Source organism: Lonchura striata, chromosome 1A (assembly GCF_050655825.1).
Source record: "Lonchura striata isolate lonStrDom1 chromosome 1A, ASM5065582v1, whole genome shotgun sequence".
NCBI classification, from domain to species: domain Eukaryota; kingdom Metazoa; phylum Chordata; class Aves; order Passeriformes; family Estrildidae; genus Lonchura; species Lonchura striata.
This window is the reverse complement of record NC_140741.1, coordinates 23167137-23194693: the sequence shown is the minus strand read 5'-3', so window position 1 is coordinate 23194693 and position 27557 is coordinate 23167137. Positions and strand designations below refer to the sequence as shown.

At 39.9% G+C, this 27557-nt stretch overlaps 2 protein-coding genes across 9 annotated transcripts in view; one reads left to right on the top strand and one right to left on the bottom strand.

Annotated features, from left to right (window-relative positions):
- Positions 1-287: 287 nt before the first annotated feature.
- On the top strand, positions 288-19890 carry NT5DC3 (5'-nucleotidase domain containing 3). Its single transcript, XM_031507965.3, has 14 exons — positions 288-498; positions 3256-3440; positions 6269-6343; positions 6785-6840; positions 8945-9035; positions 10667-10804; positions 12093-12153; positions 12386-12488; positions 12629-12730; positions 13721-13802; positions 14140-14226; positions 15339-15479; positions 15832-15896; positions 16993-19890. Exons 1-14 carry the CDS (start codon positions 303-305, stop codon positions 17252-17254), a joined length of 1644 nt encoding a protein of 547 aa, XP_031363825.3. The 5' UTR covers positions 288-302; the 3' UTR covers positions 17255-19890.
- The window catches only part of STAB2 (stabilin 2), a 76889-nt gene continuing 68972 nt past the window's right edge, over positions 19641-27557 (bottom strand). For all 8 annotated transcript variants that reach the window (XM_085569604.1, XM_085569599.1, XM_085569598.1 and 5 more), the window contains 8 exons: positions 26835-27000; positions 26511-26617; positions 25820-25939; positions 24912-25070; positions 23953-24060; positions 23148-23276; positions 21976-22095; positions 19641-21381 (listed from right to left, as the gene is read on the bottom strand). In XM_085569604.1, coding sequence (XP_085425730.1) covers positions 21331-21381; positions 21976-22095; positions 23148-23276; positions 23953-24060; positions 24912-25070; positions 25820-25939; positions 26511-26617; positions 26835-27000 — 960 coding nt within the window. In that variant the 3' untranslated portion in view covers positions 19641-21330. The remainder of the gene's footprint in view (positions 21382-21975; positions 22096-23147; positions 23277-23952; positions 24061-24911; positions 25071-25819; positions 25940-26510; positions 26618-26834; positions 27001-27557) is intronic.

The window sequence follows — 27557 nt, the reverse complement described above, 5'->3', positions numbered from 1 at the left end:
TATGGTGAAAGAATCCCAGGCAGCTGCGAGCACAGGAGAGCCCTGCGGAGCAGCAGAGGCACGATGTCGGGGTGTGTTCCCCGGGTGACCCGGCGGTGGGCGGCGGGCGCCGCTTTCCCCGCTCGGGAAGGCGGACGGGCGAGCCGGGGCCCGGCCGCACGGGCTGAGCCGCGCCCGCCCAGCCCAGGGCCCGGCCCCGCGCTGCTCCCCGCCGCTACCTGCGGGGCCGGGCCCGCCTCCGGGCCGGGGCGGGGCCCGAGGAAGTGACTTCAGGCGGCGAGCGGCGCGGAGCGGAGCGGAGCATGGCAGCGGCGGCGGCGCGGGCGCTGCTGGCGGCGGGCAGGGCGGGCAGGGCGGGCGGGCGGCGGGGCCGCGTCCTGCCCGCCGCGGGCGCCGCTCCGCTCTGCACCGTGGCCCCGCAGCAGCAGCAGCGGCCGCCGCCCGACATGAAGAGCTACCTGTGGTCGCGCTACAAGGAGGCCAAGAGGGTGACCAAGGGTGAGCGGCTCCCCTCGGCGGGCCGGGGCGCTGCCGCTCCGCGGGGAGCGGAGCGAGGGCGAAGGGGCGGGTGCGTCCCGCTGCCGTGTCCGTGTGCTCCGCGGGGTGCCGGGGACACCGGCGGTGGGGCGGCCGTGCCCTCATCCGCCCCTCGCAGCGGGGCTGAGCCCCTCGCAGCATCGCCCTCCGCGGCCGGCCGGAGCGCCTCTGCTGCAGCGCAGCTTGGGCCGGGCACAGCGGCAGCTCTGGGGGGAGTGTTGCGTGTAGAAAAGCCAAGTGTAGAAAGAAAATCCAGAAGTTGGTCATGTCATCTCATTGATGGCTGTTGTATATATGCATACAACTATTCTGAAATAGGCTGCTCTTCCAAAAAGTTAAGATGCGGTGAAGTTTTGGTTGGCTGTTTTTATTTTGCGTACGGTTCCATCATGCCATACTGTGTGAGGCATTATAAAATGCTCTCGGTACATACGTGACCCTGGGAAGCTCTGTTCTTTAGCCCAGCCAGGCAAAAAGCTAAGAGAGAAATGCATGCTTCTGCCCTTGCTCTGATGGGAAGAGAATTACCAAGATAATAATTGTTTGAAAGCGTGGTCTTTTCTGAGAGCTGGAAGAAAAAGAGGCAGAGTGTGTTCTATAATGCTGTGGGGAAGAGCATGTCCTGTGGTGGCAATGGATAATGCTTTAGCTTGCATGTTCTGCCTATAAATAAAGAAATTGTGTTTTCCTGCACTTGGGAGTCTTGAATGTGAACTGGGACTTCACAGCACTAGGTGCAAGCAAAGCATTTGTGAATGTAAAATGCATCAGCATTTCAGAAGTGAAATTAAAACCCATATTATGTGCATTTCAGAAGTGATCTCAAGAGGGGTCTGTGGGCTTTGGAGGGTGAGATAAGGGATAGGAAGTGCATTTAATTTTGAATCTATTTTTTCTTTTCCTGTTTTTGGAATTGGCTTTCTCTTGTTCTAAACCACAGCCATATAATACTTAAGAGCTGAGGTAGGGTAATGTTGTGAGAAAATAAGTTGGTCAGTGGGTGTGAGTTGGCGAAATATGAGGCAACTGCTTCTAGAATATTTCAGGCTATTATATTTCAACTAAGTCACCCAATGGCTTCAAGTATATGATATTTCAATTAATTATGATGCTGAGATGACAAGGCTACAAGGCTCTCCTGTTTTTTGACCCAAGGTTTGTAGCACTTGTGATGCTGTCTGCTGGCCAGATTGTCTAATAGCTGCCAACTGTTTATACTGTCTCTTTTCAGACAGCCACCAGTCAAGCTAGTTTTCAGCTGAACTATCTTTTTATCTATATATAGCTACATAAATATCTTTATTTTTAAAACAAGTGTTGACTCACTAAGCTGCATAATTGGCATTTGAAAAAAAATACTTGATAATACAGAAATGAGTGTTGTAACATGATTTTGGAAGTTGATTAAAAACTCTGCTTATGACTTCAAGTTAATTGAATGCTCCATGGCCCTTTCTGTAGAGTAGGAATATTTGCCTTAATTGTAGCATGTCAAATTGCATTTGATTTGATTGCTGGGCTTTATTTGAAGTTTGGAATTAAACCCAGTGGATTTGCTTTTTTCCCCCTCTCTTAAAAAATTAGAAGACTTGGAAGTCTGCATCTGAAGTCCCTACACCTACCTGCCTTGAGATGTCTTCAGTGGTGGAGCATGTAGGGGTCTGTCCCCAGAGCTGAAGGTTTTGCAAGAAGCTTGGTTAATTCCTTTTAAACCTATATGGAGAATAACCAAGCAAAGCACATTCCCTTTAAACTCACCTTTACAAGCAGCAATTTGAGATGAATGTTCCCTGTTTTAGTCCACTGCTAGGGAAGTCTGGAGTATAAAGGCAGTGTGTGAGGAAGGAAGGAAAACATGCTCAGTTTTTATGCTGTCGGGAGAGTAGCGTTTAACCTACTAATGTTGCTCTTTCAAGTTTTGTAAACAAGAAATATAAACACCCTCAATGTTTAATACTGACATTGATGTTGGTCCTAAAGTTATTTATTATATCACGGTTTTAGTTTCTCAGTTGGTGTAATTTTTCCATCAAATATCAACAGAAACATACCCTTAAAAATGGAAGTGATTTGCACACTCTGTGTGTGTAGAATATAAGCAGAATATTTTTGGTTTTCTGATTCTCTAGGAGGTTAATAAGCATAACAATGTCTATGTAATAGTTTTTATTTACACAGTCCCATATAATTTATTAGTGTGAGCTGAAATTGATGTGATAATCTTGAAATGATGAAACAAAAATTAAAGCAATATCAAATTAGAACAATGTCAGTTCTGCTTCAGGGGCAGGAGCTGGACCAAGTAATGGGAGGAGAAGACAAGGCTCTTAGACTAGCAGTAATAATAATATAATAATATTCTTCAACTCTAAATTAATTTTCAAAAACATTAATAAATGTGTTAATGGAGTTAGCAAAAAATTGTCTGGTGTTCTCTGATAAGCAAGATGCCAAAATACATTTTTTTCTTCAAACTTGGACTGCAGAGTACTTGGAATGCACATGTACTTGGAATAAAAACTACAGATCACCAAGACAAATTGGGGACAGCATATTCAATAGCATCATATTGTTAATGATTAGCTGGTTAGTGTGAATTAGTTTGATAATTTCTATCATCATTTATCTATATTTAGCCATTGCTAATAGAATTCTATGTCTTTATTTAAATAAAGCTACAAGGCTTTTATAACTTTTTTTCCTCTCCCCTGTTCACAGAGTTGGTTCCTTCAATTATGAGTAACATGCTGAATCCAGATGCTATTTTTTCAAACAATGAAATGAGCCTGTCAGACATTGAAATTTATGGGTTTGATTATGACTACACCTTGGTCTTTTATTCAAAACATCTGCACACGCTCATATTCAATGCTGCTCGAGATCTTCTTATTAATGAGCATCGGGTAAGTAAAATTAATGGAATAACAATACGCTTATGAATAAAGGGTATAATAAATAATTTTTGACTGAGAGGCATAAATCATCTTTTCATGCCTCAGTCCTAGCTTGGCTTCCTTATAGCACATTTTGTACAGCAGCTACATATGCACAACAGAAGCCCTGTTTTATTCTCAGCTGCAGTTTTGAGCAGAGAACAGTCTGTTAAGGAATACAGTTATATTTGTCGTATCTTTTAATGTGGGCATGTGGTTTGTTGTTTGTTCCCGATTGTCCTTTATTGGAGTCACATTAATAAATAAGAAGCTTAAAAGTTACCATTACTGTGTTTCATCCCTTGCTGTGAGTGCAGTGATTAATTTCCTTACGAAATATTTTTAGCTGGACTGCACAGCAGGGCTCTGATGGCACTGAGCACTTGCGAGGTGCTCTGTGTGTACCTGGCATTTCGGCTGCTTTGGCTGAAGGGGCAGTGTGTGCAGTGATCAGAGCCTGGGTACAGGGAAGTGTTCAGCTCAGAGTTCTGCCCTCCTGCTTCTCCAAGCAGTGTTCTCCCATCGGTGACCACTTGACCTCCAGGCAGTTTGGAGCTGCTTGTTGTCTAGCTTGGGGATGGGAAAAGTGTGTCAGGAAGTGGAGGGGGAGATGGGTGGTTTGAGAAACTGAAGGTACTTTTGGGATAAAGGCTGAAAAAACTGTGGACTAAAAGAAGCAAAATCAATTGAACTGTTGGACTTGTAGGAAAGGAAAAGACAAAAAGTCCATGGAGTATGTTAAAAAAGCTGCTTGTGTATTTTTATACAACTGAAATCTGAATGCGTGGTGTTATTCTACTTTCGTATTTGAATCTAAAGGTTAGGAGCTATTTATAAACACCTATAAATATCCTGGGAAGAGCAAACAAAACTTCATGGGTGCTACAAGCATACACAGCTTTATCCCTCTGCAATTTTAGCATGTCTTGATAGCAATTTCTGTGGGATGTGTAAATATACTTTACTAAAGCTACTTGGTTCTTGGGAAAAACCCATGTTACCGTAGGAGTCAAAATTAATTATTGTAGACAAAATTCTGCCTTCTGTTCTGCCTTTACCATTTGAATGGATTTGGGTAGCAATATCTTTACAGTTTGTCTTACTTAAAATCTCCTAAGTTCTACTAAACAAAGCTTTAATTACTTTTTCAGACAGCTTATTGAAATTGTCTCCTTTTGGAATTTATCTGCTTATACTGTTAGTATGTTTTTGCCTTTACCATTAGAAAAAGACCTTCTAGATTGTGTCCATTATGACTGTCACAGTCAACCCAAAAGATGATGAATTTTGCTTATGGCAGTGAGAGGTAATACATAAAAGATTTCAAAATGCAGTGTAGGAAGCAAGGAATTGTCCAAGAGAATAAACATCAATTTAATGCTGATCATGGAGGTGGCAGCAGTTGTTCCATGAAAGGTCTTGTTCCTGGGTTCATTTATTTCCTGATGCACAGGTCTTGTGCTTTTTTATCAGGACTGCTGTTTTAGTCCAGTTCTATTTGTCCCTACCAAAAGTGGGGTCAGCAGACAATACCATTTTTATGATTTCTTTCTTTGGTTTGCTAGGAAGCTTTCAATTATATGCCTGGGTAAGCTCATACATATTGGCATGTATCTGAAAAGACAACTTTCTAGTAGAATAAATTAAAACAGTAAGTCAAGTATGTGGAAATTTGATAAAATCAGAAATAAATGATTGTACATTTATTGTACATTGTACATGCTTGATTTGGGGCATGTGCAGTGCATGGTAGTTTTTAGTTGATCACATTCTGTATTGTCCCCTGATGATTTCCCTTGTGTCTCTCCTTTGTGTTCCCTGACCAAACCTACACCTTTTCCAAGCTGTCTGTAGGCTTTTGATGCTTTCTTCATTCAGATCAGTATCCTGCCCCACATTTGCTGGAAGTGCTAGTGTAGGGATGATAGGACTGTTTTCTTAAACTGTAGATCCTTGTATTCAGTAAAAATGCGATCTATAGCAGTTGCAGAGCAAGTCCTCTTCAGCAAGGTAAGAGCTTTGTGGGGAAAGGACTATTTCTTATAAAGTAGCTAAAGGCTCTGTTGAAGCTGCATAATACACTTTTCCCCCTGAAGGCTTGTAAATTAGCCATATATGTATGGAGATTGTTGTAGAGAAATAATGTCAGGTTCTAAGGCTGCTGTAACCTGTGGGAGGAAAGTGAAAGATTGCCTTTCAGTGTTTTAATCAAATAAATTAGTTTTCTCATGCCTTGTTGAAACTACTGAAGTATTTCAGCCTTTTAAAACAAGTGAACAAAACCCTTAGCCCAACACGTGCACCTAATATTTCTTTTCATGGCAACCTGTGTTTAAAGCAGGACAAAATTACGGTTGACTGATAATGGGCTTGTACTGAAAAATGTTAGATTACACTATATATGAAGAACCTGGGGGAAGAGTACATGATAGACATTCAGTTCATGTGCATCTCTAAATGAAAATTTTTTAATGTATGAAGAATGTATTAATAATACATTAAATTAACTTTTTTGAACGAGAGGCTAATGTTCAAAGGTAATCACTACAAACTACCTGGATGTCCAACTTCAGGTACCAGGATGCCCTTAGATTTAAAGCAATGACCTTGGATTTTGAAAAATATTTGACTTATCTTGCAGACATGTTCGTGCAAATCTCACCAGCCTGTGAAAAATTCTCCTAAATTATTACAGCAAATGAGAAGCACAGAAAATGTAGACTTTTAAAATTCTGCAGAAACAATTTTTATTGTTTTGATTATGTTTTTAAAATAAAATCATTGCTCTCTTTTCTTAGTATCCTGCAGAAATAAGAAAATATGATTATGATCCCAATTTTGCCATCAGAGGTCTTCATTATGATGTGCACCGGGTATGTATAAATAACTTTGTGATGAGTTATATAGTGCTGAGAACATAGCCAAAGAAAGTAAAGAGAGTTTTTAAACGTCTCAACTTTTCACTCTTAATTGCTGTGCAAGGATTTTGTTTCATGTTTTTCTCTATTACTATTATGGTTATTATTACCATCATCAATAAGAATAATAATATTTTTAAAAATGGCTCTTAATTAGAACGTGTTATGGGCATTTTGTCCTTATGGTGGGTGGGGCAAGCCAATTTAAGGTGCAACAGGATAAAACTAGGTAAAAGTCATTGATAAAAGTATTTTGGAAGCTGTGAAATAAGTTTCAAGGAGAGTGCTTAGGTATTCTTGAGGCAGAAATGTTGTAGATAAAATTGCTTTGACTTTTGTAATTTCATGTCAAATAGTTGAAGTGATAAAAACTGTTCTTTTTTTTTGACTTGCAAGGCATTATTAATGAAGATCGATGCTTTTCATTACATTCAGCTGGGAACAGTTTACAGGTAGGTAAAATTATTTTTTTTCTTTATAATAACAATGCATCCTTTTACTTTTTGTGTCTTTCAATAGCATTTATTAGTGTACAGCTTGGATTCTTACCAGGACCTGTGCCCTGGTGACCAGAAACACGAATGAGCATTGCAGCCTTGCTGGAAGGGATTTTCTTTGCATCTTTGTGTGTACAAACAGATGTGTACATGTCCATTGCCTGATCCAGCACAGCTGATTCCCCACATCAGCCCTGGGAGAATTGGCAAGCTGGTTGATCACATAGTGCTGACTCACTTTGTTTCCGGCTGTTAAATTGTGCTGAAAGACATCTAAAAATACCCTGATGACTTCTCTGCTGCTGCTTTCTATGTAAATAATTGTCACAGGGTACCTGATAGCATGACTTTGGTGTGGTTATGGAGACACTTCAGAGGTCCTGCTGTGTTTGCATAGAGCTTTTAAGTTTGGACACATCAACCAAATCAAATTTGCACCACACTAGGTACCAGACTTTGAATTAGACAAAAAGCCAGGCTACCTTTCCTAAAGTCATTGGAGAAAAAGACTTTTGCCCAGGTTTATTCTGTTGCACTCTTAGTTGTGTTCCCCCAACCACCATGAGGACAAAACACCCAGATTTGGGTCCAAAAGAGGATGTGACCTGGAAATGATGGTTTGCATCAGACCTTCATGCTGTTTCCTCAAACACCTGTACAGGGATGAGGAGGGGAAAAGAGAGGCTGAAGGCTGTGAGAGCTGATGTCAAGATGATGTATGGTTATACACCTGCACTGTGAACTGTGTCAGGACTGTGAGGCTTGTAGTAAAAGTAATGTACAGCTTTGCCCAGGCAGTCATCTCCCCACTGTGGTTTTCACATTGTCCTCTGTTGATCTGTACTTAAGGAGCTGCTGATGCACAAGTGTTTTCTCTGGTAGTATTCAAATAGCACCTGGTATAGCTGTCTGCAGACCAGAAGCTACCTCCTCAATTCTGATGGTGTTACTTGGTATCTGGTTTATATTTTGGTTGCATTTCTTTGTGCTTGTTGCTGTGGAGGGGGTGATGCTGAATTCTGTATGTTACAAACCCCAAGTATTATCTGCACTGTTGGTGCACAAGACTGACTTGAATGCTGGAGGAGTTCTGCCAGCAACAGCTCAGAGTTGTGTCCCAATTGGAGTGTGGACAGAAGTGCAGTAAAGGAGCTGGTTAATGTAGGATTCTGCCACCACAGAAACCCTGAGGAAGTTAATGTATCATGTCTTTCCACTGCAAAGCTGGTTTGGACTCTAAGCATTAGGCATGTGAATTAATTTATTTTTATTTTAATGCCTGGCAATTCTTCTTGGTCAGACCAAGGAAGGGAGGCACTGAAAAGGAGACCAGCTGATCTGTTTTGCATTAGTGTTTTTTTAAATCCTGAGTAAAATATCAATACTTCTGTGGCGTCTGGTGAGGATGTTTGCATACCTGCAGTCTTTTAGATGCTTTAGTGCAAGATGCTGGATGCTGTAAACATTCAAAACCAAACTAAAGCCTGTGCTCTCTTAATAGCTGATAAAACATTCAAATAAAACAACAAGGAGATAACATTTCCCCAGAGTTTAATTATCAACCGTCCTTCAAGTAGTTTTAAATTTTGGGAAACTGAACTGTTCATAGAGTTAAAAAGAAATTCTGATTTAGTTTGTGTATATTTTTCACTCTCTTAAATGTCAAGGTCATGCTACAGAATAATCTGATTTAGCACTATCATATAATCAGTGCTGTATAAAAGAAAAGGCAGCATGAGGAGTTACTTTGTGTTAAGAAACTGGAAGTTCTAACCACTTCTTAAAAAAAACCCTTGAGGCATAACTTTAATGGACACTAATTAGCTCTTTTCCCATAAGAAAGTAGAAAGGACTTAAAATTGGAATGCGTTTTATGTGCATGAGCTTGTTAAAATGTTACTTGTTTGGTAAGGAAAGATGCTGTTATAACTTAAAAATGTTCCTGTGACATTATTAGGGTTTTAATAAGATTCAGATCTAAGTGTTAATCTGTCAGGGTTTGGTGATTACTTGAAAATTTTAATCTGACTTTGGAACTAAAGCTAGTATTTTTTTCCAGAGGCCTCAGTGTTGTCCCAGATGAAGAAGTCATTGCAATGTATGATGGTTCCCATGTCCCTTTAGAACAGATGAGTGACTTTTATGGAAAGGTAAAATCACAAATCAGTCTTTAAAATTGGATGAGGTTTTTTTGGCATGAGGGTAGTAGTTAAATTTTGTTCTCATTATATAACTAGCAGTTTTATTTCCTCAATATATGATTGACTTTAGTTTAATGCTATATGTGAAGTTTGCCATCTAAAGTGACAAATTACTTTTCTCTCTCCTGCTCGATGTGGTTTATTCTCTGACTGTTCCCTTACCAAGGCATACAGAGTGGTGGAACACAGAAAATCAAATTACTTGCTCAGTGTTACACACAGAATCTGATAAAGGCTGGCAAATGAACCATATCTAGTTCATGTACTTTACTTTTTCTTGGTGGTCTGATGGCTTAGCTGGTATAGCAGCAAGTAAATGTATGGTGGCAACTCCTGCATGCCAACTAGCAGAGTCAAAGTAAGAGGATTGACAAAAGATGAGTGGTAAAAGATGAAACGTCTGTTAAATCCTAAACTTTGCCAATAAAGTTGATTTTTCCCTCTGGTGGGTTGTTTCCACCTTCCCAAATGAAGGATGAAGCTGACTGCTAAAAAGCCAAGTTTATTTCACCCCTTTTAATGTACAGGTGTTAATTTCATGTTGACATGTAAAGCCCTTCTTTGTGATATGGAACATTTTATTGTTCCTGTACTAGTTCTTATTTTAAGGAGCTGAATTTAGAATTCCTGAATCTAGTCTCTGCAGCAGTTGTGAATATCACTCTGGCATTCCCAGTGGGATGCCTTGATCTGTTTAGGTTTAGACTTTGTTTGCTCTTGCAAAGGACAGTAGCAGGACAAGAGGCAAGGGACACAGCTTGAAACGCAGGAGGTTTCCTCTGACCATGAGGAAATGCTTCCTTTGCTGTGAGGCTGACCTAGCAGTGGCACAGGCCCAGGGGCTGTGGAGTGTCTGTTGTTGGATATTCAGGAGCCATCTGGACAAGGTCCTGGGCAGCTGGCTCCAAGTGGCCCTGCTTCAGCAGGGGGCTTGGACAAGATGATTTCCAGCAGTCCTCTGCAACCTCTGCTCTTTGTTACTCTGATCCTGAGATTCCTGCTTTACCTCCCTTCTTATATACTGAGAGGTATTTGGGCTGTATTTGCTGTTGTATAATGAGGTTCTCTACATCTGTGAAACATGATTATTGTTATAGCTTTTGCAGACTAGAAATCTCTTCCTCTGTTACTGTGCTAGTTATTGTAGATCCTTACATCTTTTTATGATCTCATTTCAAGGAGGTAAATTGTTTTGCAATCCTATTTAGTATTCCACTTACTAAAAAACTCACTAAACTAAGAAAACTTCCATCCCTCATCCATCAGTGCCTCTTGTTTGCAGAAGTGCATACTTCTAGTGAGGCCTTCTCTTGACTTTTAACTGAGTACTGTCTTGTTTTTATGAGTTAAAATACCACTCTTAAGACTAATGATTTGGATTTATTTGAATAATTAATCACAACACTTTTGTTGGAGATAACTTTATTGAAGGTCTTAGTTGAAAAACAATCTTTAGCCATGCGAAGAGGGATGGTAAAAGCTGAATATCTGCAACTAAACTGAAGTGTTTATACTGAACAAATGAAAGTGTTCTAATCCGGGAAATGCCTTTGTTTTTTCTTTCCTTTTCATCACTGTAGAGCTCACAAGGAAATACAATGAAGCAATTCATGGATATATTTTCCTTGCCAGAAATGACACTCCTTTCTTGTGTGAATGAATATTTTCTGAAAAACAACATAGACTATGAACCTGTTCATCTGTACAAAGATGTCAAGGTAGATGTCAAGCTTTGAAGATTTAGATAAACTTGTATATTTGTGTGTGTCTTCTCTGTGAGCACTTCAGGAAGCTTTCATCTGTTGTGCTAGCCTCAGTCAAATACCTCACTTTAGGATTTTTATGGAGTAATTATGGGTATACAACTGTAAAAACATAAATAAAATTAAGGTAGAGCTTGGAAAAGAATAAACTGAAATTGGTTGGAAGCTGACATTCTAGGACTTTAGCTTTTTTCTAGGTTTGAGGGGTGAGTAGGGGGAAAGTGAAAATCATCTTGTAAGGTGATAAAAGTTCTTCTGATTGTTGTTGAATGTATCTTTTTTTCTCACTATCAGGTGTTTGCTATGTTATGGGGAATGTAAGAGGCTATAGGGAATTCCACTTTAGAGCTTTCATTTTGGCTAGTGTACAATCATTTGCTATCTCATACTTTTGAACTATCTATTTGCCCTGTTTACCTCTCTTCCTCCTTCGGATTAGCTCTAGTACTAGCCTAGAGTAATTTGACCCTCTTGATTCCTCAGCATGTGCCCTGCAGAAGAGATAATTATATGTCATGGTTATGTAACATAGAGAAGACCAGTTCTTGTGGTTTCTCTAAGGCACGTAGAGAAATTTCTGTACTATTCAGCATTACAAGCATTTTGGAAATGCTGTAGTGGTAGTTTTTGAGGATTTTGAAGACATACCCTGTGTAAGCATCAAAATGGCACTACCACTGTTCTAAACAAAGTTCTCTGGTGTAGAGCTGGCTCAGGAGAGCAGTTAAATGCCTCCAGAGTGCCTTATAAGTACTTTGTTCAAACATTTAACTTCTTTCATCTGTTCATAAATTTCTTATGTAAATACTCAGGGCATTTGTGAGTGATTGTAATCTAAAATCTGTCAGATGTACAACTTTTTTGGTTTTTTGTAAGGGGAAAGGAATGTGCTCTGCTCCAAAGGTCACTGGAAATCTGTGATGTCTCTGCTTCTGCAGAGGGCTTTCACCCCACTTCACCCTCCTGAGCAACCTTTCACAGTTATGTAAAAGAGCCTCTCTGCTATGTAGTTTTGTACTTGCCAAAATTATGAAGTTAATTTTTCAGAATACAAGCTTAGTCTTTATCTAGTGATGGCATCATATATATACACATACATATATATAATTATATTGAACATTACAGGCATTTCTGTAAAATTGGAAGTGTTAAGAAAGGAGCTATTTTAGAAACAAATTACTACTGTTATTTGGTGAATACTTGAAAGGATGAAGTTCTTTACTGCTCATTGCTTTCCTCACAGGATTCAATCAGGGATGTTCATATCAAAGGAATAATGTACAGAGCAATTGAAGCAGATATTGGTAAGTACTAATGGTGTAATCTATCAACGCTTTTCTTACTGATAGTATATGATTTTTCTGGCTTCCATATTTAAAGATTACAAATTCAAATTTTTTAAAGTTTGAAAGACATTCCCACTTGTCAAAGTAGAATTTAAGTATAACCTTGTGTTCTGAACTCTTGGTTGAATACATACAAAGTTTTTCATGAGAGTTTTCTCAATTAATACTGTGTTTTCCCCAATCCTCACAGAGAAATACATCTGCTATGCTGAACAAACTCGTGCAGTGTTAGCAAAGCTGGCTGATCATGGCAAGAAGATGTTTCTTATCACAAACAGTCCCAGCAGCTTTGTGTAAGTGAGCAGTTGTTTGCTGTTCAACTGTGCATACTTAAAGGATGGGGAAGATGAGGTTCTCTAGTACAATACATTTTATTGCAGAGGCAACTGCACTTTGCTACACTTCATTATTAATAACCCTCTGTCCTTTTTAGGGACAAAGGCATGAAGTTCATCGTTGGCAAGGACTGGAGGGATCTCTTTGATGTGGTCATTGTCCAGGCTGAAAAACCAAACTTTTTCAATGATAAGCGAAGGTGAGTGTTTAGTCAGTAAAGAATGATTCAAGCAGCTCTTCCATATAAGGCTATAGAGTGTGTTAGGAAATGTTTTAGTTTGGCTGCAATGTTAAATGAAATAATATTTGATGAAATCCTGGGTAAGGCCATTACAAAATACAGCAACACCCAATGCTGAAGTCTAAATATTTACCCTTTCTTGCCTAAAAGTTCTAGGAGCTGTCACAGGTGTACTGGAGCAACTTTGGGACACAGAAACTGTTTTTAACTTCTTATTTGCACATTGGTGAAGTGTGCTTCTTTCTTAATAAACCTGTGAAATCTTGATGCCTTTCAAATCAGACCCTTATCTGGAAATGTCTTCCATTCCTTCTGGGTTTGTTTTTTTTCATCACACATGGTATTTAAAAGACATCTGGTTGTCTGACAGACTGGAACATTTGGACTAGTTGTGATTGAGTAAACACATCTCTAATGTGTATGTCCTACTTTTACCCTTGAAAAAGACCTGTTCCTGTATGTGTGCTTGTGATTTGAAAGTGCAATAGAAGGAGGTGGGATTCTTTTCCCTTTATTTTTTGCATTTAATTTTAAAAAGATCTTTGGTGTGTCTTGGCCCCAGTCTTATGTTCTCTCATCTTCAGTTGACCAGATGTGCAAACTGAGGGATTGAGCAAGATTCTTACACATCTGTTTTTTTCTGTTCTCTCCTCCTTAGTGGCAGACAACTCATACTGTTTCTTCCCTTCTGCCTGGAGTTCCTGCCTTACTTCTCAGCAGTTGTTCTCAAATTGTGTTTATAAATGTCATAGGTATACTGGAGAGTTACATTTCTTTTCATTGGTTAAAGTAGAAATTTTGGAGTTTTGCTTTTTCTCTTACAAAATTCAGAAGCTAGAGATATTTTTGTTTCCTTTTGAGAGATTAATATTTTTAATGATAATACTTTAATTTCCTAAGGAGTGTCAGGATTCCTACAGCAACATAACAATTGCATGTCTATTCTAGACCATTTCGGAAGGTGAATGAAAGGGGAGTCTTGCTCTGGGACAAGATTCACAAGCTGCAGAAAGGCCAGATTTACAAACAGGTATGCTTTCAATAGACTTTTCTGTTGAAATTTTGTACCTATTTCCTAGAATTCCAAGCTTCTTTGGATATAAAGGTTTCTAAAATGGAGATGCATTCTTTAAGAGAGTTATTTTAATGTCTGAAGTTGTACAAATTCATTGTTGATATTGTATGTTCTTGTCTCTTGAAGTGCTACTATCATTGAAATCACCTGTAAAATTTGGGATTCATAGTGTATAAACTGAGGACAAGATTCATTATATAAAGTATCTTTAGTGGTGTACTAAGTTCCTTTCTTGTGCCTGTGAAGGTGCAAGTCACATGCTGCTAGAATGTCCATGTCTTTATTTCTGCAGGGTAACTTGTATGAATTTTTGAAGCTTACTGGCTGGAGGGGCTCTAAGGTTCTCTACTTTGGTGACCACATATACAGCGACTTGGCAGTAAGTAGTTTGCTTTCCCAAAATCAGAGAGAAAGATGAGGATTTCTGTTAGCTTTCATCTCTTCCTCCCCAATTAGTCAGTGTAACACACTTTCATTTGAGATTTTAAAGTACAACAAGATTTGTAGTTAAGCCATATTGCGCTATTTTTTTTTTTTTTCAGCAAAGAGCCTTGGTGCTGTAAAATGACGACCATATTTTCCACTGGACTTGTAGCATTTAAGTTGTTTACTAACTGTGGTCAGGAATGTGTGAGGTTATATTCCTGATCCAGATACTGATTGTGTCAGATGTACTAGAGAGTAAACACAGATACCCAAATGTACAGGATATGCCTAACTTGGATGACAGCTGAATGAACTTCTGTTTTGAATGCAGGAGGCAATCTTCCTGTCACGAATTGTGAATGCTCTTCCCAAGATCTTGCTCTGATTTGTATCCCCACTCTCCAGGCATTTTTTTTGCCACCTTATGAACAAATGCTCTGTTAATTGTTACTTTAGGGTAGGTGACCACCAGTTGGCTCTTTTATAATTGATTCCTTATGAATGCCTGGATATGACTTTTCCACTACAGATTTTTGTAACTTGTTTCAGCAGCACCAGATGTTAACATTTTTCCTTCAGTCTGCTTTTAAAAAGACCAGTAACATAGAGTGCTTCAGAAGACTGAGGGCCAAGAGGAGGATGGAGCTCTGTTCCACTGTGGCACAATGGAAAGGAGAGCACAGGTGGCAGCTGCCTTGTGTTGTACCTGTCAGGAGCAGCTTGAATAGCTGGGGCTCCTGGTTGTAGCCTTCTGTCAGCTGGGCCTGTGGATAAACAGTACAAACCTCAAATGCCTCTACAGAGGCATTTCCTGCTGTTGGTTTAAACCAAATGAATTAGTGTTTATTTGCAAGTGCTTCTGTGTTCTTTGTCTCTCTTCAAAAATGTAGGATTTGATGCTTAATCTAAATTCTGTTGTCCATTGGCACAGTATGTCCCACTGTTTCATTGGTACATACACCAATTAAATTAGTGCCACTTTGGGATAAACAATAGTCAGATTCTTTTCTTTCAAGTAGTTCTTTTTAAGACTAATATCTGTATTTTGTAATTCTTGGTAAATAGGACTTGACCCTGAAGCATGGCTGGCGCACTGGTGCGATTATTCCAGAGTTACGATCGGAGATTAGAATCATGAACACAGAGAAGTACATTCAAACCATGACCTGGCTGCAAACCTTGACAGGATTATTGGAACACATGCAGGTTTGTGCTCTGTGTGTGTAATCAGCTCTGGAGAGCCAGAGGGATCCAGCCAAGTTTCCAAAGGCTGGACATTGATTTTGTAAGTGCTTTCAGTCTTGCTGAGGTGTTGGACTGCAGATAAATGCAATTATGTGTGTGGTTTGTTAACAGGAGTTTTCTCATCTTGTCCTCTGTCTCTATTGGTCAGCTTGGATCAATTCCTGCTTTTGGTTGTTTAAAATACACGTGAATAAGTTCTATATACTGATCTCTGAATTATTGTTCATGTCCTGTTAGCTGATAAGGGTTTATTAATAGAAAGGTTTATTTACAGAGTTATCCTTAGTTAAAAGTTATCCATACTTTGTTTCAGGTTCACCGTGATCCTGATTCCCAAATGATTTTAGAAGAATGGAAGAAAGAAAGAAAGGAAATGAGGTAAGACACAGGGGATGAAGAATTTGCAGTATGTTTTGCTAGCCAAGGGTTCTAAGCAATATATTCCACAGATTTCTTCGCAATTTCTTTGCATCTCTGGTTTATATTCCCTAGTAGTTACAGATATTATAAAATATTTTGGAGCAATATTCTACCTGTCTCTTGTGCAGCTCTTCTCCCCTGTGACACTTTGTACATAAGGACCCTTTTGCCTGTTCCCTGTCTTTAGAACAGATGTAACTTTTCTGTGTGGAAAAGTAACATTACATCAAATCTATTTCCCTCTCATTTTGATTCTTCTGTCCCTCTGTGTTCAGCTGTCACTGTTGATTACACAGCTTCTGCATGAATAAAAACTGTATTTCTTAGTGACCTAAGGCTTAGGTTTCCAGGTTTTTTATGTGATTTCTGCAGATTGTGTGTAATACATCTTAGAGTACATAGAAACTGAGCTCTGTGCTAGGTTGGATTTAGCATGGATTTATCACAAAGTTAGGTAATAGGGCTAGAAGTCCTAATAATCTGTTATCATGAAGGAGAAATCCCTGAATGTGTGGGGTGTGAAGTGCACAGTTTTCAAGGCCAGTAGCTGTACCATCAGCAGCCTTCTCCAGAAATGTGGGAATAAATGAAATGGGAATGATCATGGGCAGTGACTATTTCCCAGAACTTCATTCCAAGATGTGTTTAAGCTTTTTGTGTGCATTAAGCCAAATCTTTGCCTTTTCTTAAGAAGTATTTTATCTTTGTAACATTTGATGTCATTAATATTTAGATAAAGGCAAAAATCTTCTTTCACAATTCCTAGAAAAGAAGGCTTGAGATGTCATGTTACTCTGATGTCAGAAGCAACTTATCTCTAGTGAGAGATGTGTGAAGCTCTTCAGAGCTGTGATTTCTAGACTTGGGTTTTATATGTGCAAGAGGTGAAAAACTTCTGTGGCACATTTTAGTGCTTTGGAGAACAATGGCAAGAGAATAATGCAAAGAACAGGTTTTAGGATCTGCTTGCTTCACTTTATGGATGCCAGCTGGTGAAGAGATGTGTACAGGTCTGTTCACTTTGTTGTCTTTGTTTTCTCTTTTTGGGGGACAGGGAGATGAACAGGAATTTCTTCAATGCACAGTTTGGAAGCATATTCAGAACTGATGAGAATCCAACTTACTTCCTGAGACGTCTCTCTAGATTTGCAGATATCTACATGGCATCACTGAGCTGTCTCTTGAACTACGAACTTGATTACACATTTTATCCAAGAAGGACTCCTTTGCAGCATGAACTTCCTGGCTGGTCAGACCAGCTGTGCACTGGTACATTCAGAATACCTTTCCTACAAGAGACAGTACAGATCAAATAAACACTTGGTGGTTCCTCTCTAATATGGACAAATATCTGTTGGTTTTCTTGAATGTACCTGTATTTTATTTAAGTCACTTAAATCTGTTATCTTGGTTTATATGTATTTCATACTTTATTCTCATAAACTTGGTATCTGTTTTTCTCCTCTCCTGCTCAGACATGTGAAAACTCCTTTTACACACAGAAGAGACTGTCAAACTAGTAGTAGGCCAGGAGGGAGGGCACATCCGAGGGGGAGGACTGCTGCTGTTCTAGGGTGGTTGTTTTATCTTGTTAATTGAAAACTTTGATCTGCAGCCTTGTGGTTTACAAAGAAAAATACCAGGACTCTCTCTTCTGGCCCTTTTCAGCACTCCAGCTGAAGCCTGTAATGGATTCTTGGCATGGAATACCTTATATCCAGTATTAGTAATTCAGTGATAGAAGTTAGTAACCAGCTTAGGGTGAGATTGAGAGGGATGGTCACACTTTTTACCCTTGCTTGCTGCTACAGACGGAGCCTTACCTGTGAGGGGCCAAGGGCTGGAGTGTCCTGGCTCTGCTGCACTGGGCTCAGGCTCCCAGGCTCTTTCTCCTGTCTGTGCAGTTTCTGTTCTTGTCATGTCTGTGCTTAGCTGCAGGTGGACCTGAACCTAAAACTGAAACTTGCAGTACCTTGGGCTGCTCCAGCTTCCTTCTCTTAATTTTAGGTACCTTTTTTTTGAGTTTCAGAACATTTCAAGTATCCACTCTCCAATAATAGTAGTTTCAAGGGGTTTTGCATTTCAAAGTGCAGACAGACGTCTATCAAGCTTTAGTTTGATCCTAAATGCTGCTTTTAAAGATTTTAAGTGTCTTATTCCAGTGGTATGCAACGTGGCTTTGCTGTTCCCTAGGAGTGAATGTATTTCATATAGCCTTCAGCAATGGACTTCTAGAGTCAAAGTAAACACGCACAATGGGAAAAGGACTTCGAGGAAGAATTAAGAAATGAGAAGCCCAGAGTTTTCTGATTATGTGTTTTTAGCTCAAGCCCTGAAACTAAATTAGGAGTGGTACACATTTTAAATGAAGAAAAATAGTTTTTGTATAGATTAGAAGTTTTATTGAATTACTGATATTGAAGGTAATGCATGAACACAAACTCTGGGTAGCATATGTGTTTCAAAGATTTGAGCTGAAAAATGTCTATTTTGCACAAGGAAAACATCTCTTGATGTATTTCCTCAAAGAGGCACTTTATAGGACTGCTATATAGTTGTTTTTAAATAAGAATTGTTTCCTTTCTCTGAATCCAAAGGAAATATTTGTTTTTTAATGTGGTGCTTCCCACCCCAGCCATTTTAGAAACATAATATAATTAATAATTTCAAATTTTAGTTATTAAAGGCTTAGTTTTTAAAAGCATGTGATTAACAAAACATGGCATTTGATATTCATTTTGGGATATCACTTGCTTTCTATTATGATTGCAGGCAAACAAACTTTTGTTGACCAAAAGTTTTCTGGTTTGGTTGGTTTGTTTGTTTGTTTTTTAACCTGTCTGTATGTGCAAATACCTGGATTGAATTTCATATACAGTATATTTCATGTTTTTAAAAGCATGTTTGCAAAGTAAAGAATGTACTGTAATTTAGCCTGCACAATTTTCTAAGTAGTTTTCCTGTATGCTTGAAATCAGTACGAAGTTCTCAGAGGTGGTTTAGATTTTATGATTTTCCTATACTCCTATTTCAAACTTGACTGAAGTGTGTGATTTAAACACCCTTGTGTTTAAACAGATGAATATACTTGAAATGAGTAAGTTCATCTAACTGTCCTGATGGTTTTGCTGGAATTAAAAGATAACATGTTGCAGGAAGTTAGTTTGACTGCATCAGGAGTTGAGTTTGTGGGGCTGTGCAAGAAATATTTAGCATAAATTGTTAATGAAATATGAAGATGGAAATACCCTGATTTGCCTTCAGTTCTTTATCCTGATGCTCAGCTTGAACTGAACTTGGTGTTGTGTGTGTGTAGCAACTCTCATGCTCCAGAGATTTCAATGTGCTCTTTATCAAAAAAAAGACTCACCCAAACCACTGTACTTTCATCCTCTGTGAAGCAGGAACAGTTTAATTGGCTTGCATGGTTATATTATGCACATTATGCATGTTTTGTTTCAAAATTTTCTACTCTCACCCTTCCTTTCTCTTAAGTTAGAAATCAAACTTCCCTACCAAGCTATGTTGCAACAGCCAGCAGAAGTAAAATATTGTTTATGTTGCATGACTTGTTGAAATAAACAATGTTGCATGGAAAAAGTTAGTTATTGAAGGATTGTATTTCTTTAAAATATCTCAACTATATATAATATAAATTTAAGTGAGAATATTCAAATGTATTATTTATTTTTCAGTGCTAAAGTGCTGCTTTGTGACTTTTAAAAATGTCTTGCATTTTTGAAATTATTTCACCTTGACACTCTCTGCATTGCTCATTTTAACCTTATGCTACTGATTTCAAAGAGAATTTTAGGCATGTTTAATGGGCAGTGTCTCTGTACTAATTTTGGGAGTATGGTTCATTTGAACACCAAAGCAAAAAAAGGTTTTTGTTCTGGTCTATCAAAAACATGCTCAAATAGCCTGTCAATAAAAAAATGAGATTAATGAATTATGGAGCTTTTTTTTTTTTGTGAAAAAAATATTTGATGATTATTACAAAAAATAAATGCTTGGACTTTATCTTCTGGTCTCTATGAGCCTTAATATTTTGATTGACTGGGGAGAAGGAAAGAACATGAGTTGTATGGATTGGAAAATTTTGTGGGGAAAACTCCTAAATGTGTGTGTTTAAGTGTCTTAGTGTTCTAAATTTTCTGAAGTCTGTGAAAATAGCAGGCTTGTGTAGGGGGACAGGGGAAGCAGTTGGGGAAATTGACTGTCTGTTTCACCCACATGAAAAATAGACATCCAGATGTGTATTAACATGTTATATTCCCTTCATTGTTCTTGATAACTTCATCAACAACACTGAATCTTCCCCCTGCCTTATTTTGAGGGAATGCCTCTTGGAGTAATTCACAGAGGTAACTAAAGCTTTTCTGGGCTTCCCTCCTGCCACTATAGGCTGGGGAGATGTTACTGCTGCCAGAAAGAAAACCTTTCTTTTCTTGCTGTTTAGTGGTTTCTTTCATGTTCTCATATTGTCATTATGATATTTTAATATTTTGATGGAAGGAGGTGACACAATCAAACTCAAGTTTGATCCATCTCTAATGGTGTGTGGTGACGGTGGCAGCTGTTGCTGCTGTGCTTGGTAAAAACACAGTGTGTCAAGGGGTAGCTGCTGCTGCTCCTCCCAGACCTGAAGAACTGAATGTAGAGATTGCATGGCAGGGGGATGTTCACAGTCCACTTTTCCCCAAAATGGTTCATTTGGATGCTTTCATGTCACCTGCATTTCTTACTAAAGCTGCCTCAGTTACTGCTTCCCCTTGCAGAGTGAGGTGAGATGTAAAACAAACACCAAGCCAAGGTTGAGGAAAGACAGAGAAGCTAGAGGAGGCAAGGGGGACAGTCAGGATGGCTGTTTCCTGCTGCTGACTATCTAACAGGAAAGTATACCAGCCAAAAAATCCCCTCAGTTTAAAAATAGAAGTTTATCACATGTTCTGTTTCACACTTGCCTGTTCTAATTGTAACTGAGCCAAAATGAAAGCAAAGGCCTGGAGTAGTAGAAAATTTAGGATATTTGCCAAGTTAGCAGTTGTGTGTGTTTGTAGCCATTTTAGTCTGTGAAGAAAAAGAAAAGCAGTTAAATAGCAGGTGAGTGAAAATCAGCTGCTTTTTATAGAGAGGTGTCTGCTTCTGGGTAGGTTAGTCGAGACTCAATTTTGATTTTAGCACTCATAGTTGGTACTGCTCAGATTCAGCCAACACTTCTGAAGCTGGTATCTCTGTGAGCTATATGGAAAGCATCTTAAATAAAGCTGTGCTCTTTTAGTTTTTAATTGGCAACAAGATTTTATTCCCTGTAATGTAGGTGGTCTTCTTTTCACAGTAAGTGTAAATAAAAATGTGTTTATTAGATGACTAATACCAAATTCAGTTTTTAATTCTGATCATAAGGACCACTCATCACAAGCTGCTGGTCATCTGAATCCTATAAAATAGAACAAAAAGAAAATCAGGCTTGAACACTGCATTAAGAAACACAAGTAACGTTTTGGCAAATTTGTCCATACAGATGGCAGAGTTGACATCTGACATTTTTGCACCAAACAAGTCCTTTTACTGGATGCAAAATGGTGCATTTTGATTTTAGACTCTGCACGCACATAAGGGTGCAATCTTTCCTTCCCTGGATTCCCAGCCCCATCCCTGCTGAGTTTCAGATTCTTTGGAGTGCTAGCGTAGCTCTCAGCTTTGTTTGTAGCAAGGAGACATGAAAACAAAATTAGAAGGCTTTTAAAGTTTTTATGGGTGTGTCACTGTCATCCAGTGTCAATTGAAGTCCAGTTTAATTCAGCTGTTTTTGAAGATGGCCTTGAGATGCAGCTTTTGACCACAGCTTCAATTTTACTGCAGGTGAGGCAAACCAATTTAGAGCAGAGGGGAGACAGGGAAGCCAGGAACTTAAATGCTGGTTTCTTGAATTCATTTTTCTTTTCCAACTTGAAATTTTTCTTTTATAAAGTAATTCCCTTTTACAATTATATTAGTAGTGTCTCAATCTCAAATCAAAATTAACACTTACTGAGAAAAGATCATAAGCAGGTTCTGGTGAAGGCAGTGTTGAAGAACTTTCATATGAGGGGTTGGTGATATTTGAAGGCTGTGACTTGTCCAGTGACGTTGTGTCAGTGTCATCTTTTGACTGCACAAAAGCATACAAACTTGCTTAAATTTCATCCTCTTCCCCCAGTGCATTAAGTGGGACACTTGAGCCTCTCTACCAGCTGGTGCAGTGTTGTGATTCAACTGGCTTTATTGTCTAAATCTATCTCTGGGCATGAACTCTGGTTTTGGTTGTTGTTTTATCTCTGGTTATTTAGCACTGGTATCTCTTTTCCTCTCCGTTTTTATTTTTAAGCCTCAGCAAAGAATGGGAGAGGAAGAGTGGCCCTGAAATAGTGCTTACCCCTGATATAGGGGTAAAAAGTACTTGGTTAGTCCTGAGGGCTCTCTTTGAAACTGTTTGAAAATACAAGTGTTTCCTCTGGCTCTTGGCTACTGTGTTTTGTTTCTACAAGATTATTGGTATTATATAGAAGGACTAGAACAGGAAGGGACTTCGCTTCTAGGTAGACTTTCTTTCGGGTATGTTTTTGTGTATCTTGTAACATTTTTTTCATCATCCCTCATCTCTGTAGCTTAGCTGTTGCTGACTGGTTTTGCATCTATGTGTTGCTAGCAATATTAGTTAAAAGAAGTCAAGCATGAAAGTGCATCAGTATAAAAACCTGCACTTTTCAATCCTACAGGCATTTCAGTTTGTTTGTCTGTTGGATCTGGCCTTTTTCCTATGAAATGTTTCAACCTCCAGAACAACAAAATTGATAGGAATGGAAGAGAACAGGTGCCCTTTCAGTGGTTGTAATTCCTTGCTTCCCTAAGGGTGAGCTTCCTGGGGAGGCAAGGACTTCTGCACTGCTGTGGTGCAATTAAATCAGCTTTGGGCCAGTCCTCAGCGTTGGAAGTGTCTGTGTGAGCAGCCACTCAGGTGGAGAGGTCTGGGGCAAATGTAAACTCGTGTCCAAGGCAAGCATGTGAGCCTTCCCCACTTTGTCTGTGTCTCAGTGTGAACAGCTCAAGTGTGAAGTGATCAGGAATGTTTCTAGCTTAACCAAATGTATGGAGAAACTGAAAGTTATGAATTTGGAAAGTGCAGTTGTCCCCCCCTGCTTCGTGTTCCCACCTGCAACCTACCTTGAAGTGCTGGAAGCCGATGTTTTTCTTCCTGAACCTGAGGTAAGAATATCCAACAAGAGCCACAATTCCAGTAACTAGACAGATGCCAAAGAATATTCCTGTCCCAGCACTGGCATGGAGAGGAGCCTGGAAGCAAGGGAGAGGGTGAGTGAGCTATGGGTGGGCACTGGTCAGCTTACAGCACCTAAGCACATGCATTGTCCCTTTGAGATGTGCTCTGGTCCTGAGCTGTTCTTGTGCTTGGGTTTCCTGGTAAGTGTTCCCTAGAGACATTTGAATGTGGCCTTTTGATATGATCATTGAACAGTTTATGTTGAAATAGATGATTGAGTCCTGCTGTTCACCCAGCACTGCCAAGCCCACTACCAAACCTTGTGGACCAAGGAGACAGCTGGATAACTGGGAAATTTGCAGGAATTTGTGCAGGCAAATGGTATCTGTTTTCAAAACATTGTTTTGGATAGGAATGAATGCCAAGGCAAGAGTAAACAAGGTTCCTTAAAAGCTTGAAAATGGAAGAACTAAAATGGAGCTTTAAAAAATCTCTGTTATGTACATGAGCTCTGTTATTTTATATAAAGAAAACACATATATAACTGTGGGAAGAAATCACTCAGACAAATTTTTGGTATCACTGGTATCTTGTTTTCAACTTATAATTCTCTTTGAAAGTAACCTTTTAAGCTGAAAGCTGTATATATGTCAGGGAAACTGGGAATATACGAACATCAGCAATGAGTTTAGGGTAAAATAGGAGAATTACCTCTCACCACCCCAAAAACCTGAATCACTATGCACTTACAGGTTCCGATGGAGCCTTTAAAGGCTCTGAAATGATGTGGATTATTCCGTTGGAAGCAATTATATCCCACTCAACAATAGCACTTCTGTCCACATACCGGATCTCACTCTGCCAGGAAAAGAAGCAACGAGAGCTGAGCTTTGACCCTTCTCCCTTTGGTACTGAAATTGGCAATAAGATTATTTCCCCACCTCACTTGCTGACACCCAGAGAGAAAAAACACATGGCAAAACACATGGAAAGTTACGCTGCTGCCTCCCTGGACATCAGTCTGGGATGGCCCCTGGCTGGTCATGGTTCTCCTGTGCATGGAGAAGCCACCATCATTACCTGCATGTTGCCTTCATGTTGCTCTGTCCTTCTTTTTTTTTTTTTTTTCCTTTCTTTCTAACTGAAGGGTTTTGTGATCTTTGTGAAGTTTCAAAGCTCTGCCTAGAAGTACAGTCATTCCTGAGTGCCAGGCAGCCACTTTCTCTGTAGAGGATGCCACTTGCCACTTGGGTTTGCTGGCTGGACTTTGCTTACTGTGAGCAAGGCTCTGTTGGTGGCTCCTGCCTCTCACAGAAAGTAACCCTTAAAAATGCCAACAATCTTTTATTAATTATAAGCTGCTGCTTTCATCTCTTCACCTATCATACAGGCATCTCCCATAATCCTACCAAGCAGAGAGGAGAGCAAAATGAAGCCCATATCCCCATTTTTCCATTCCTGAAAGCCACTTCAACAGCTTCCTTTGAGTTTTGCTTGTAAGAGATGTCCATTTGCAAGCTGGTAAATTTGCAGTTTGCCAGCTGCTGTCCTGCAGTCTCTGGACAGGAAAGAGCCTTCTGAACTCAGTCTCTCATTGCTGCCCACTCTAACCTTATCAAAATGCTCTCCAGATCAGTGTGGCACTTGATTGCAGGGTATAGCATAAGAAGAGGAAAAGCACGAAGATGGGAAATTTATTAGAGAGGTACCTGGTCAGCAGTGGGGATTTGATGTTCCTGGCCCCCAGTGTTTGTAATGAGGAGTTTTTTCCCTAGACGAGTGAGAAGGGTGGTTCCATTGGTCAAGTCCTCATAAAACATTATATTGGCATTAGATAAATGGTACTCGATGTCTCTCCCAGAAAGTGTCTGCAAATGAGGGCAAAACACAAGGACTGGTTATGGATCTCATTAATCATTTGCATTTACTAGTAAGCTATGTGCCTGTGACCTTTTTTCTCTGCTATTAAGGTTAGTAGAGGTTATTGGGAAATCTGCATGGGAACAGTGGGACATTCTGTCCCTGCTGGCCTCTGATGGCAGGACCTTAATTCCAGCGGGACAAAGGATTTTCCTCCTCTGTAGGATGGCCTGAAATGATGAAACTCAGAGATATTCCAAACAGCTTGAAGATGTGAGCCAATGTATAAACCCTTGTGAATTGTTTGAAACAGTGTTTGATTGAAGGAAGGAAAGAAATAATAAAAAGGGGAAAGCATAGAAATGGAGTTAGAAATGGATGCTTTTAATCTATTTGCGGGAAATAGCAAAGCTGTATGCTGCTTTCTTCAAATAACTGTGCTCCATGCTAATGAATCAGAACAGACTTCATTTCAGGCAGATTTCTTCATACCAGAGTAACTAAAATCCCTGATGGAAAAGTCTCTGTAGTGACTTGAACACTCAATCACCTTACACCCCTAACCATGGAAGGGAAATGGAAGCAATGAATTCATGTATTTTATGAGCACAGTTTAAATTCTATAGGGTTAAGCAGAAGTCCCATCATACTGAGATTATTTTTCTAAGCTTAAGTTTCAATGGGATGTAGAAACACATAATAGCTGCTTAAGAAGTGTTATTAGAACAAGGAAGGGAAAAAAGAAAAAAATCCCGACCTCATTTTCCTTTAACCCACTATCGTTGGGAGCAAAGAGGGTGGCATGCACTGACAGGTCTGTGAGGTACTGCAGGAACTCTCTCCCCTTCCTGGAGGTGTTTGAGTAAGCCATGATGTCCTAGGCAGAAACAAAATCCAGCTTTACTAGACAGCAATTGTAATGTGGAGAGCAGAAAAGATGACACTGTACAAATGGCAACAAAGGAACTCTGTTTTTAGCCATGAAGCAGCTCTGGAGTGTCTTTCCAAAGGAAGTTTGTATTCAAAACCCAGCTCCAGCTGCTAATTTGATGAGTACTTATTAAACTGATTTACAGATGTTGAGCCTCTGTTGTCTTTGGGGCCATTGATCCATATAGTGCCTTTCTGAGTAGTGACAAGAAAAGAACTCTTAACATTTTGTCTTTTCCCAGTAGCAGCTCAATGAAATTCCAAAGCACAGTGCTCTTGAAGTTGTGCAGAGAGTCTCCTTTAAGCTAAAGCTGCACCAACTGAATTTTAGAACCCAGAAATCTCTTTGGAGCAAGTAATTAAAAAAGTAGTTACTAAGTTCTGGTTTGGATTTAGATCAGAGAGGTGCAGATTTAGACTACTCTGACTTGCTTCACTGGTGTGTTTGCTGGGTACAACACTGGATACAACACTTAGGGCCTGCTTTGCTCCACTCCCACCCCAGCCTTTGTTCCTACCGAGAGGAAGTTCGTCAGCGTTGGGAAGGACATCAGCACTTGCAGCAAGTTTCCACTACAGGAGATGCCATCCCCCACGTAGCCTGGCTTGCAGGTGCAGTTCACCTCTGAAAGGTACAAACAGGGAGAGCTGTATGGGCAAACACCCTTTCCAAGAAAGCTTTAGGCTGCTCTGTGCCTGAAAAGCAACAGGTTAGGGCTTTTAAGTTAAAAAAGTGGCAGAGTCTCTTGCAGTGTTATCTACCACCCTGTGGCTGATGGAAGGAACCAAAATCTGGGCTGCTGCTCTCATTTTCACAGAGGGATGAGGCAAAGGCCTCTTACCTTTCTCCCTGTAGCAGAAAGCATCCCAGGTTTCGCTCAGGTTGACTCTTCTCCCGTAGTCCACGATGCCGACGTGTCCGGAGCCGCAGTTTGGGGAGGAGAAGGCGGTGGGGTAGCCCACCCTGCCACCATCCAGCCAGCCAGCAGAGCACAGGTGGTACCTTGCCTGCAGTCAGCACAGCCAGAAGGGAAAAACTCAGGGGAAAAGCCAGGTGGTAGGGCTGGGGAACTGCACATGGAATGAACAGAGTCCCCGGGGCACCCAGGCAGCACCTGCCCTGCCAGCACAAGTCCAACCTCACATTTTGCTAAAGGTGCCTCTAAACAGTGAGTGGCTTTCTTCCTTCCAGAGATGGAAGGAGCCAGAAAGAGACAGTCAGTCTGACCCACTCTTCTAAAACAAGTTTTGCAAACTCAAGTTGAGATGCTCATCACACTGACATCAGATATGTGCTATCAGCTATGTGTCTACAATGTGCTCAAGGGAGGCAAAATGGAAATGGGTTTGTTAACAGCATTTACAGAAAAAGATTCCTGGAGACTTACTTTAAAGAAATAAATTAAGCATAACTCTGAAGTGCACATTTCTTTAAGGAGTGTTAATAATTAAAATCCCCTTGAAAATACTCTGAAAGTCTGACTATCTCTCACCCCAGCATCACTAGAAACAAGAACTTGGCAAATTATTTCAATGCTATGTGAGCAGGGGTGAAACTAATAAAA